Source organism: Dermacentor andersoni, chromosome 3 (assembly GCF_023375885.2).
Source record: "Dermacentor andersoni chromosome 3, qqDerAnde1_hic_scaffold, whole genome shotgun sequence".
Lineage (NCBI taxonomy): Eukaryota > Metazoa > Arthropoda > Arachnida > Ixodida > Ixodidae > Dermacentor > Dermacentor andersoni.
Genome location: NC_092816.1, coordinates 75,729,645 through 75,742,090, shown reverse-complemented (window position 1 = coordinate 75,742,090; position 12,446 = coordinate 75,729,645). Strand labels below are relative to the sequence as shown.

At 47.2% G+C, this 12,446-nt stretch overlaps 1 protein-coding gene and 1 long non-coding RNA gene across 2 annotated transcripts in view; one reads left to right on the top strand and one right to left on the bottom strand.

Moving 5' to 3' along the window:
* Positions 1-3,020, top strand: part of LOC140216732 (uncharacterized) — a 21,034-nt gene extending 18,014 nt beyond the window's left edge. Inside the window, exon 4 of the long non-coding RNA XR_011893402.1 lies at positions 2,612-3,020. This is a non-coding gene — a long non-coding RNA (uncharacterized lncRNA). The remainder of the gene's footprint in view (positions 1-2,611) is intronic.
* On the bottom strand, positions 499-12,446 carry LOC126542837 (uncharacterized). The gene is made up of 4 exons (XM_050189956.3): positions 12,381-12,446; positions 8,345-8,394; positions 5,959-6,060; positions 499-893 (listed from the first exon to the last, which is right to left on the bottom strand). The coding sequence occupies exons 1-4, from the start codon at positions 12,427-12,429 to the stop codon at positions 636-638; spliced, it is 459 nt and encodes a 152-aa protein (XP_050045913.2). The 5' UTR covers positions 12,430-12,446; the 3' UTR covers positions 499-635.

Sequence of the window (12,446 nt, the reverse complement as noted above, 5' to 3'; positions counted from 1 at the left end):
CAACAGCTCACAGCATATCTGATTGGACTGACGATATTTGCAGCAGTCTGCAGACTTTTCTAGTCTGCAGCGCCAGCGGAAGAGATGCGAAAATTGTGGAAAAGACGTGACCCACTCGTTTACGTCTCAAAAAGGTGCTGTAAGCTGAGGCAGACTTCCAGTAGCATTATATACGTCAGAGGAGTTCAGATAAATGGTATAACCTTTTCGCAAAACAGCGCCGCCCCCCGACCCCTTCGTTAAAAAGAAGAAGAAACAAACCAAAACTACACAGCAAGTTTCTCTGTTCGAGTTCGTAAAATGCGACGATTAGGCATCGTCCCATCTAGCTACAGGACGACATTTTTAACGGTCTCAGCAAAAGAAGGGCAGACAAATCGTGAAAGAACACACACATGCGCGGCTGCTATGTCTTTTTTGCACTTTTATAAATATTACGCGAAGCACACTATTGTCAGCGAAAGAAGAAAGCTCTCTTGAAAAACATATAGCAAGAGATGAGATGAAAAAAAATATTTTAAATTGTTTTTATGCTTTCTCCTATCGTCTACCCCAGATATGCTGCCACGTCATCCTTTAGCTGCTGGTGGTTCGTGAAGTGTGAAACTTTGCGCTCTGCTCGGCGTCTTGACACGCTATTGGGGCTTTCTTATGGACGCTTCATTGTAGGGCTCTGAATTGGTTTTTCCGGTGCTGTTGACAGTTTGCTTTGCACTACCACGCCGGTAAGGCTCCGACGGCAACGGCCTCGAAGTCGCAGCGGTCGAGCCGGTAGGTGGTGCAGTGGTTGGGCCTTTACTACCCGCACTTGGAGTCCAGGGTGGGCGCCTGCCGAAGAGGTCTTGGTGGCAATGCGAACCCCAGCAGAATCCAATGGGGCGGTTTGGCCGGCCCTACAAAGAGAGAGAGAGAGGAAGAAAATGCAAAATAAATTCGGCACGTGCGTGTAGGATAACAGAAGTGATTTATGCTGGCCACCTCAGAGAGTTAGGCCAGTTGGCCGAGCGTCATTAACACGTACACTCCACTCCATTAACACTCCATTAACAAACTCCAGAGGGCGACCAACGACACACTACAGCTCATTCGCCGGGTGGCTAATCGGCACCGCGGCATGGGCGAGTGCGAGCTCCTTCGACTTGTGCAGGCATACATAACCAGCCGAACCGTGTACCCGACACCATATGTCAAACTCGTAGCCACGGACTTAGTAAAATTAAAGACAATGATCAAACGAAGCACAAAGGCAGCCCTGGGCCTTCCTGACCACGCGGCCACCGCAAGGCTAGAGGCCTCAGGCTTGCACAACACGATCGAGGAGCTCTTAGACGCTCACCACACAGCCCAAGTCCATCGTCTCTCACTAACCCCGGCTGGCCGCACAGTCCTCCGGAAGCTCAGTCTCGAGGCCATCCCCGAGGTTACAGACTACATGACGATTCTGCGAAAGGTCAGGGGGCATATTTATGTCCCGCCTCTACCCCGCGACATGAACCCCGAGTTCCATCAGGGCCGTCGGCAGGACCGTAGTGAAGCCATTTGGCGACGCTACGGCTCGCAAGATGGAGTGGTATACATAGACGCAGCGAGACACCCTCGCGGCGACCTCATGACCGCAGTGGTGGCGGATCACAACGGAGGATTGATAGAACACACAACAATCACTGCTGGCTGAGTGGTGGAAGCGGAGGAAACCGCGATTGCCATGGCCATGCATGTGGAAGCGAATACCGTCATCAGCGATAGCAAGCAGGCCATCGGCAATTTCGTCCACGGCAGAATTCCAAACAGGCGCACCATAACCTTTACGCGGCGCTCTCTAAGTGGCTTGCAAACCCTCATGTGGACCCCCGCTCACGCGGCTGTGCCCGACAACGCGTCGGCTCACAGTTTGGCTCGGAATCTCGCGCGCCGAGCCTCGTCCGCGGATGCGGACGGCGTGAATGAGGAGGAGAGACACGAGGAACCCTGCGAGACTTATCATGAAATAGCCTATAGATATCGCTTGAGGCGTCGTGCGCTCCAACCAGCGGCCAAGCAACTCAATAAAACGCAAGCGGTAACGTTTAGGCGACTCCAGACAAACACATACCCACACCCAAAGTACATTAACAAAATCATAGGGGGCAAGGAAAGCGACCAGTGTAGGCTCTGTTCACAAACAGGAACACTCACACACATAATGTAGGAACGCACCTCGCTCCCAGTTTCTCATCCCCCCGTCAGCAGCGAGACTGACTGGACAGCCTGGCTCAGTTCCGGGGACGTCGACCGACAGCTTGAACTGGTGGACTGGGCGGAGAAGGCCAAGCAGACCGAGGGCCTTACTTGAGCCCGATCCCTCAGCCACGTCCCCCCATAACCTTGCCCCTTTCAGTAATATTTACCACCACACCAACACGTAAATGCGTTCTACAGACCCCGAAAATGGAAAGGACGTAGGCAGAAATGCGCTGTGTGGTTCCTCCTTTCTCGTGTCCACGTCTGTCACGCGCGTTTACATGTTCGCGATTTGCGTGGCATGGCACTTGTGTTTCTCGCCGACGTTCACTGTTTTCTTGTTTTGGTTGTTTCTGTTGGTGTTTCTTTGTTTGTGTCTTTTTTTTTTCAGGAGGCCCGGCGATGATGAGAGATGAAGTGATGCTCCGGCAAAAGTGGAAAATCAGTGCTCTCATTTGACAAGCAGAAATGCACGTAAGGTTAAAACAATGAGAGGCACACCCACTTTAACTCGTGAATATTAAACACGCAAGCGGCTCTTTAAAAACGTAAACACGTAAGCAGCACTTTAAAAACGCTCTCATGTACAGAAGCTACGACTGAGCCTTTGCGCGAAGTGTTTCTTGGCCTTGCCTTCTTCTCGTTTCCTTTCTTTTTCGACGCATTGAAGTCCTGTAAAAGTTATCAACAAGCCGGATCCGGTGTCTTGTGGTGTGTTTCATCTTGTCATTATCGTTGCATCGTGTATTTAATCATTTCATCTCCATAGTGACTGCTAGACATGAGAGCGCTGAACAATGATCCCTCAGATGACACCGGACTTTTTCGCTCTTAGCGTTTGTGTCCCTTGGTGGACCGAGCGTCCAGACTATCAAATGGAGGCAGTGACAGGCTGAGAACGGCACTCATGGCGCTTACGCTCTGATCACGCTAAGTTTTCCTATAGGAAAAGTATGGCGCACATGTGACCTTGCGCCTCTGATAGAGATGGCATGTAGGTTGTAACGGCTCTGAATACGTCGTTGTGCAGAACATGGGGGGGGGGGGGGGGTGGAGTAACTTAGCAACGTGAGAGCAAAGTGACGAAGAAATACGAGTACAGCGGATATCGACGATGTCTTTGTCTCTAGTTCCTTCTTTAAAACAAGCATGCTCATGTAGAAGAAAATTAAACTTTGCAAAAACGAAAGTATACAGAGCCTGAGCGGCACATCTAGCGGGCAAAATCTTAGATAGTTCGTAAGATATTTCCGTAGTGTGTCTTACAGGAGAAAAGCTCGGGAGAAAGACACTGAGGCGGGAAAGAAAAAAGAGGAATGATCCATGAGCAAATCCGTACCCACTATCTCTGAAAGCTGACTTCATGTTTCGCAATAATGTTCGTGGGCGAAGCTGCCGTTTGTCAAGCGGGCGCAGCGAAATGTTGTCTGGCAGGCTATGATATGATGAGGCAACGCCGAGATTAGGCAGCGCTGCGTTCAGTGAGGTTAATCTTAAATGAGCGCTAACGGCAAGTATCAAGCTCAAGTACAGTGATTAATAAGCGTTGAAAAGCGTCTAAGGTGCCACCACTACAAAAAACACAAGCGTACTGGTTTGGACCAGTTGGTTACAATTCATGGTCAATGTTCTTTACACACCACTTGAAACGAGGACTGGGAACGACAGACACAGTCACCGTTTAAAGTGGTGTGCGAAGAACACTGATCATGAATAAACACATTACCATTATGAGAACAAATGACGTAAACTTAAGATAGGCTTGGCTTTGCACCAGTTAAAAGATGGAATTGATTTCCATGCGAGTCATGTCGCGCGTGCAAACTTAAGTAGGTATTCAGTCACTGATAGTAAAATGAAGCATAATTACGCTTCATTTATGAAAAAAATTCTCTGCCAATCCACTCCTGCGAAGGAAGTTGGTCAGCGAAGCTGTAGGTATGTTGTGCCTGATGTAGGGCAACTTCTCAAATACTCATCCCGTGATGTGCGCTTATTAGGCGCATTGCTCTTCAAAATGATGTCTCACGCAAACACACGTTTCAGTGCAGTTGACAAAACCTTTATTTTATTTATTACTTGGAAATTAGTGCCCTAACTGCTTTGTGGTCCCTATGATACAGACAGAAGTTGTTCCGTTCTTATTTGAGAAATGTCTTGGGTCAAAGTTCAATCGACGTAAGACCCCTGTGCGGTAGTTGTTTGAATCGGATCGTTGAAGTAACCGAGGACAATATTTACCACGAAGTAGGTGAACCATTGCTTTGCTTTCGCTTTTGAGTTGACTACGTTAAAGTCGGCGACAACTACCACTGGCGAGGAATTGGCGGTAACGTACGTTGATGAACACGGAAGTGCGCGCTCGTCGTAATAAATCATGTGGTTTTACGCTGTTCTTCTTTTATGCGTTTCGTATTGAAACGAAAGCTGTGCTGTATGTTCGGTTCACGCCACTGCCTTACGGGGCTATGAGGCATTGCTCCCGGCTTTCCACTGCCGCCCGGATCGCCTGTATTCATGTGATGCACGCGAAAAGATTCCGGGATGCTAGCCAAAGACAGCCTCGCTGTAAAAAAAAAAAAAAAAAGAATATTGGCGAACTTTATTATATTATCCTGCAGTTCATCATACTGCTGCATCCTTTTTCGCACCGCTTTGTCTGCGCTTTTCCCAAAGGCGTGGCGTCCTCTATCACTCGGCGTCTGATGAAAAGCAAGCGGTAGCGCTCCGCAAAACATGACCTCCGAGATTACCCAGGCATTTCAGGACACTCGTCGTAGACAAATTGAATTGCGGAAGCAGCATCATACTAGTGCAGCTGCGATTTTCACCATTAATTAATTTCATGGCTCCAAGAAAACATTAGAGGTTACCAGAGTGTTAACCAAACGACCCGATTGATTGATTGATTGATTGATTGATTGATTGATTGATTGATTGATTGATTGATTGATTGATTGATTGATTGATTGATTGATTGAGTGAGTGAGTGAGTGAGTGAGTGAGTGAGTGAGTGAGTGAGTGAGTGAGTGAGTGAGTGAGTGAGTGAGTGAGTGAGTGAGTGAGTGAGTGAGTGAGTGAGTGAGTGAGTGAGTGAAAACCTTTAGTCAACCCTCAGATGAGCCGTAAAATAGGGTAACAAAAGCAGCCCTTTCGTTCAACAAGGCCACCCTGTGAGAATGCCTCGCATGACATTAGTTAACAGTGCAGTTGTCTCTTAAGTTTCCTGTCTCCTCACACTGTTACATTAGATCCTTTATCAGGTGACATCTAGAAACTCGTGTAGCGCCTACGACGTCCGCCAAGTTGTGCATAGGGCCAAGGAGAACCTTCTCTTACTTTTTGCGCTTGTACGTCTGTAAGTGATGAGTAGAGTACTGTAGTAAGAATGGGGCCCCGGTGCTATTTCACTATGTATGTCGTTCAACAGACGATGAATACCTGTGCTGAGCTGAAACTCGGGATAGGCCGGGCTAGAGTGTTCTGATGGGTCATTGAGGATCCCCTTTTGCGTAGCAAAGCAGAGACTTTGTCACACGGCGCTTTCTTGATCAAGGATAGTAAACCCGGCTGAGTAGGGCCGCCGGACTAAAGAAATTGTTCTACATTGCATAGCGAAACGCTTCCATGGTAGAGATGAAAAAAGAAAAAAAGAAGACGGTAGTGCATACAGCTTTTGAAAAATTCCATACTTGTTCTTTTCATCGATTGCCGGCACGTGGTAGAATATTTACTTACGGCGCACGGGGTGCCGTAGGATTCCAACTTTTGGTACACTCTGTTCCTGTCTTCGTCATAGCAATGGTACCAGCATAACTTTGCTGGTTTCTGCTCGCTAGGCTGGAAAAGGACAAGGTAAGCCCACCAGGCGAAAATAAAGAAATGGCAAGTCACTGCAGGGCTAGAATGGATATATCCACGAAGGAGCTAATTATTACATGGTAACTACGGCTGGCGAAATAAGATTATAGAGCATGACATCATTTTAACATAAAAAAATAAACTTTTATGCTCTAAATAAAGTCAGGACTCATCCTACAGACTCCAAGTACGCAATTTCTAAGACCTTATATATTTAACGTGTGCGTAAGAGATCTCAACATCATTTTGTAGCGGCAAGGTTCAATAAATTTAATAGTACAAACTTATATACTTGCGAGCGTAGTTGCGCGGTGTTTTTGAATGAATGTGTGCTGTCGGTGTCTATAGTGCACCGTTTTCGACTCCCACAGCTGTCCCAGATATTGCGAACATCTACACTTGCCAAAAGAAAATATAAAACCTGATTCTTCGATGACCATTTTTTTCTCTTGAAAAGGATTACCTGAGTTGATCAACAAAACGGCATCTAACCGCCCCCTTAGACGGCCGGTAATGATGCTTCCTCAGGATTGAAAGAATTCACAGATACAAATCAGCTGCAATATCTTAAAGACCGATTCCAACACTAATACATTAGAGATACAAATGAGGCATCGAAAGCTCGAAAAGAGATCTCGCGGACTGTTACGAAACCGCATTGCATTATTCTGAGATGCGAGGCATAAAATCCTTTCAGTGAAAGCCACTTCACGTTGCAAATAACCACACCCGTCGTCGAAGCTGCACTTCCATTTTTATTGCGAATCACTACTCTTCTCGAATATAGAGTGTCCAGTGCTAGTAGTTGTCATACGTTTGCGAATATATCTTGCTCTGCTTTCTTAACATTGATAGCTCGCCCATTTAAATGTCGTAATTACGCAGCGGCGCACTGTATACAGATACGCCATATTTAATGGAGCACTCAAAATTAAAGTTTGACTTCATTCGGCAAAGCGCTGTACGCCAGCCGGCACCCTCATTTCCATCCGCGACGTGACCATTCCTGCACCGGTAGCATTAGGGAAGATGCGAAATTCCGCAGGTACGCTTCCCCGCACGTTCACTTTGACTCGCCTATAGTGGCGGGCGTCACGCTAGTAGCGAAAATGAATCCGGAGCGCCCCGAGCTGGTGTCATTCTCCTTGCCACAATCGCTTCCTCACTACATACAGGATGTGTCCCAGCTAACTTTAGCCAGAGTTTAAAAATATGCGAATGCCACGTAGCTGGACAACCACGATAATGCTGTTTGGCGTCGCTTGGAGATCCTCAAATTATTATATATATTTTTTAATTCCACCTAATTAGATAATTAGTCTTATATTAGTTATTCTACTTATCGAATATTATAACGAGATGAAAAGTATCAGTGAGAAAATTGTACAGCAGCATGAAAAGCTCCCGATACAGCTTCCTCTTACTCAATGCGTGCTGCATGAAAGTGTTTTTTTCCGAGCGGGAAAGCAGCTCGCCAAACACGCAAGGTGCCTCGGGCGGCCAGTCGCGTGGCAATCTTCCGTGGAATTGCGGGCTTCTTTGCGGACCACTAAGAAACTTGGAAGCAAGGCTGAACACCCTCTTTCCGGTAGATTACAGTAAGCTTGCGAGAACATGTAAATGAGCCCGTTCCCCCTTGCCGCGCCAGGCCTCAGTCCATAAAATAAATTCATAGCGCTGACTAGAAAAACTCTGTTCGGGTCTCCTACTGTGTATCATCACCACATGTATGGCATGGTTGCACAATTTAAGATCGATGGCTACATCACGTGTCTATACTGTTGTGCGTCGGATCTTGCACCACCTTGCGCAACATCACGATGAGACAACCGTAGTCGAGAAAACGCGCACTCTTCAAGTTGAAATAATTTTCAACAGGATTTCTTAACGTTGCAAGGACTAACAAGATGTCTATGTAATTTCTATATATTTCTATAGCCCCGACGCGGTTTGGAACATGTTATGATGCAGCGACGTCCAACAGGCGCAAGCTTGTGTCGCCTAATTGTTGATTACATTATGTAATCATATTATGATTATGTAAGCATAATTCGAAGTGTATATTTTTTTAGCGCGGTGAAAACTGCAATTTCACGCTACTCCACTGCCGATTAAAGAAATGAATGTTTATTGCACGGTTTCTAAGAAGCGCATAGAGCCCGGCTTTAAGCATGTAGGCATTTAGAAGTGTCTAATGCACCGCGCGTCCAGAGGATATCAAAGCAACTGAAGAGAAATGTGTTCTAATTTGTTGAGTACGTACGTTGGGGCCGAGCCTTTTGCAATTATTCCACCAGTCTCTGCGATAGCCGCCTGTAAATCAGAAGCGAAGGAAATCTCAAGATCTTTTAATAAAGTACAGTACACGCGCCCATTCACCTCTGGTGAACAGATAAATGCTATTTCATCTGAAATTCTTACACGACGGTGCTCATGAATCTTTCCATGTGAGCGTATGTGCAATGAAGAAGCAAAGAACGATCAAACGCTAGCATTGTGCTGCCATCTAGTCCTATGTGTGTCAAACATATGTGATCTAGGCGCGAAATGCAGTCGGCGTTCAAATGTAGGCAAGCTAGCAAGGCCGGCGAGTTGAGTCATTGTTCTTTTGGTAACAGTAACACGGGCGCTGCGTTGTCGTGTTTATTCCTTTTGTTCGTGTCTCTTTGCGTTCTTACGAAAAGAACGATGAGCTCGAATGCGACTGTATACCATCGAGAGTGCTGCTGATAAACTATTCGTTTTTCGCAGGTACTAAATTTTGATGAATGTTTTCAGCAGCCGCACTGTCCTAAACTAAGTTTGCACATCTCTACTTCAATGCACGAGGCGCCGTATCAGCGCTTAAGAGATGAGACAATGCACACACCTATTAAATTTAAGATAATGTCACATTCTCAGACTATCCTTCGTCTCAAAAGTGTCACGCGTAAGGCAGTAAACTCCGCAGAGAATGGTGCGCCGAAATGGCAAACAATTTTACCAGCCTATACCGACACCGTTCGAATCACGAATTGGGTGTCCTACATAGGATGATCCTTGGAGTCGAAGGAGCGTAGTACGTTGTGACGAATATTCCCTTGGTGCTTCGGAACTGTCCATATTGACGATATTGGTGTTGTTGAGGAAGAGGAAGGTAGTCTATATCAGGGTAGGGTATCTGAATGCGCAGTGAAGAAACTGATGCTACAACTTTCCCCCGTATAACGCACACGCAGTCTACAGACGCAGTCTACTGAACAGCGCAAAAAAAAAAAAGATATCTAACAAGAAGAAGCGTCACATGTATACTCGCGCTAATAGGTTCATGCCCACTCTCCACACACGAATGTTGTTATCTTTATAGCAATCCTGAACACTAACTAAAACTGCTAACAGAAGTGGCGAACGGAGTTCCCTAGAACCTGCAAATAAAAGTAAATTAATTATGAGCTGCACAAAACTAAATTCCGTATGGCTTGCAAGGCAACGCTTCTGTTTGTTTAGTGAACCGAGTATTTTGGTTACAGAAAAGTCATGAAGTTTATCAAAGTTGCTTAACTTATTGCTAAAGTGGGCGCTCTAAGTATTATGTTGCTGACAGTTTATGAGAAAGTGCTCAATGGAAGCTTTTGGTATGTCTTGCTAGGCTTGTCGCGTGACAAAGAGCAGAAAGAAGGCCTAACTGCATATTGACATTACAGTGAAGGAAAAGGGAAAGTGAAACAAAGAGGCAGCAAGGTTCGTCAGAAGTTCGAGGCAAACAGAAAGTAGCCACCCAAGTTTAAGCACTGTGATTTCTAAATACTGTTGCGAACATACTGAGGAACTATATACAGTGGAACCCCGTTCATACGTTTTTCACCGGACCGGGGGAAAGAAACGTAACAGCCGGGAAAACGCAACAGTGAGGAAAGCTCCGAAAATGAATGAAAAAAGTGCAGCTTCAACTATAGACAATTTATTTCCACAGAGTGCGCTTAGGTCTTAAAAAAGTCTAGAATGGTGGCTTGCCGTTTCTTTCGCTCGCTATAAATCGCCACACGTTTCTCAATACCCTGGAAGGCCGCATTGCTGTCAGCGTCGCTGTGAGGTGCGACGTACCTGCGGAGGAGGTCCAGAGCCGCGACGGCTTCTCCAAAGCTAGGATTTGGCAACTCCCCGGCATCATGCGGCTCGTGCTCCTTGTCGTCACCGCGCCACGGCAATGGCAACGGACGAACGAATATCCGCGGGAAATTTTGCCCTCTTTGGCGTAATCATGCTAACGTGCTAACGATTGTTTAGTATTGCTGCGGAGCGCGCGCGTCTGAGCAGCCCGGTTGCGCGCAGCGCGGCGTGGGAGAAACGTAAACAAGAGAGGAGAGCAGGCCCGATAGGCGGAGCAACGCCACGAGCAACGCCAACTTCCGGTTTCACTTTAGCTTCACAAAGAGTGACGTCAGGGCTTCTCCCGAGTTTCCTTTCTCCGTGAGTCGACCCGTCCAACAACCAAGCGGTGACCGTAATCACAGTGATGATAGTAAGAACATTTTTCACGAATGGCCACTTAGTGGCGGCCTCATGCGGCCTCTCGAACTGGCGTGCGGCTTCTTGCAGCCAGTTCCATAGCCAAGCCCGGCCAAGCCCAGCCAAAACTCGTCAAAAGCCAAAATGGCGGTTGGAGCGCGTTGTCTACTTTAGCCCAGGCGGGTTCGGGGTGCTAAGTTGCGACGTATCATGCGGGAACGTTTTCACAGCTACAACGTAACAGCGGGGTTCCTTATACATTGGATCCTATGGAAGCTATGCCGGGACCGGATGAAAACGACGTAGCAGCCGGGAAAACGCAGCAGTGAGGAACGTAACAGCGGGGTTCTACTGTACTTGAAATTATGCCGACAAGAATTCACCTACGATTACGATACTCGCTAGTGCGAAATTTGAGCGCAGCTCCATACGTGTTTTCATTGCGCGTGCCAATACTTTGTATTATGATTGTATAGGTGCACGGTTTATGTTCGGTGGAGAACGCTGTGTGTAGCGTGCTTTGTTTCCATACAGACGACGTGCGCTACTCTGGTACCATATCGTAGCCATCGTCACCCACAGCCCGTCTTGCACAGTACTGCGTTTTTCTTCTCACGGTTTCGTTCCACCAACGATGAGAGCGGCCCTTCGTCGCAGGGAAATCGTGCCACTATAGTGTCAGCAGCGACAACACCCAAGGGAGCGTCACACTGACCTCAGCAGCTGACCCCGCGGCTAGTGTAGCCCTCTCCCCTTACTCCACTCTGCCCCTACCCCCTCAGAAGCGCAGATGAGATCGCCCACGCGGTGGTGGATGCTCTTCATGGAGGAAGGAAACATATATGAGGGATCATATTACCTCAGCCAGCCTTGCCTCACGAAATCTAGGTGGAGACACAGTGGTGGCCCAACACGTGACCTCTTGCGTCGAGATTGCGGAGTAAGAATCGAGGTTTGTAGCTATGCCAGTAGTTCTTATTCGGTGCGCGCTTATTCAGCTGCCCTGCCGTGGCTCTGCCTGCAGAACAGGAACACTAAAACCAGCCGCGCACTTTGACGTGCGATCACGTGTTGGGCCACCACTGGCTCAGCAGATTTCCGCTTCAATCGCATTGCGGTATGCTCCCTCCCTTTGTTTTTTCCTCCATGATGCCGTTGGATGCCGTGGCCGCCGAGAACACAGGGCATGCGCAGGCTGTTTCCCCTCTGCTCCTCCTCCGTTTCCGCCTCATGCTTTCGCTGTAGCACCCTGCTCCACTTACCGCTTCGCGCTCTCTTCTTTCATCTACCGTTGCGCTCAGCGTTCGCTTTTATCTTTCGCCTTTGCTCGTTCGCTCGGTTACGAGGTATAACGCCGCCGAATCCCGTCAACGGCCAAAGCAAAAACAGGCACTTAAGAGTTACGCTCCAAAAAGAGCACCAAATCCATTTAGGCAGTTGTAAGGGAACTTGTGAGACGCTTGTAGTACGCGGTAGCTGGCTACATTGCGACGAGATTGTTTGGAAAAATCCAACATAGACAGTCAATTATTGCTATGTGAACGCTTCAGGAGATATGAATAAAATGCACTGAGAGACCTCGGTACTTTGTCGCATCAGCATTTAAGTGACTTGTGCTCAAGAATAATGCTTTGTACCTTCTTCATTACGTACAGCTTCATTTATGCCTGTCTCAGATATTTGTGCGTGCACCTTTATTCGCTTTTTAAATAAATGATCACGAACGAGTTTCATTCAATCATCCGGCGCAGTTAGAAAAAAAATTTAACGAGCAATATTATTTCTGTTAAATGTATGCGACTTTCGCTTACCGGCAAGACCTGTTGAAAGTACGATGAGACTAAACATAAACCTGTCCATTGTGATAAGACGACATG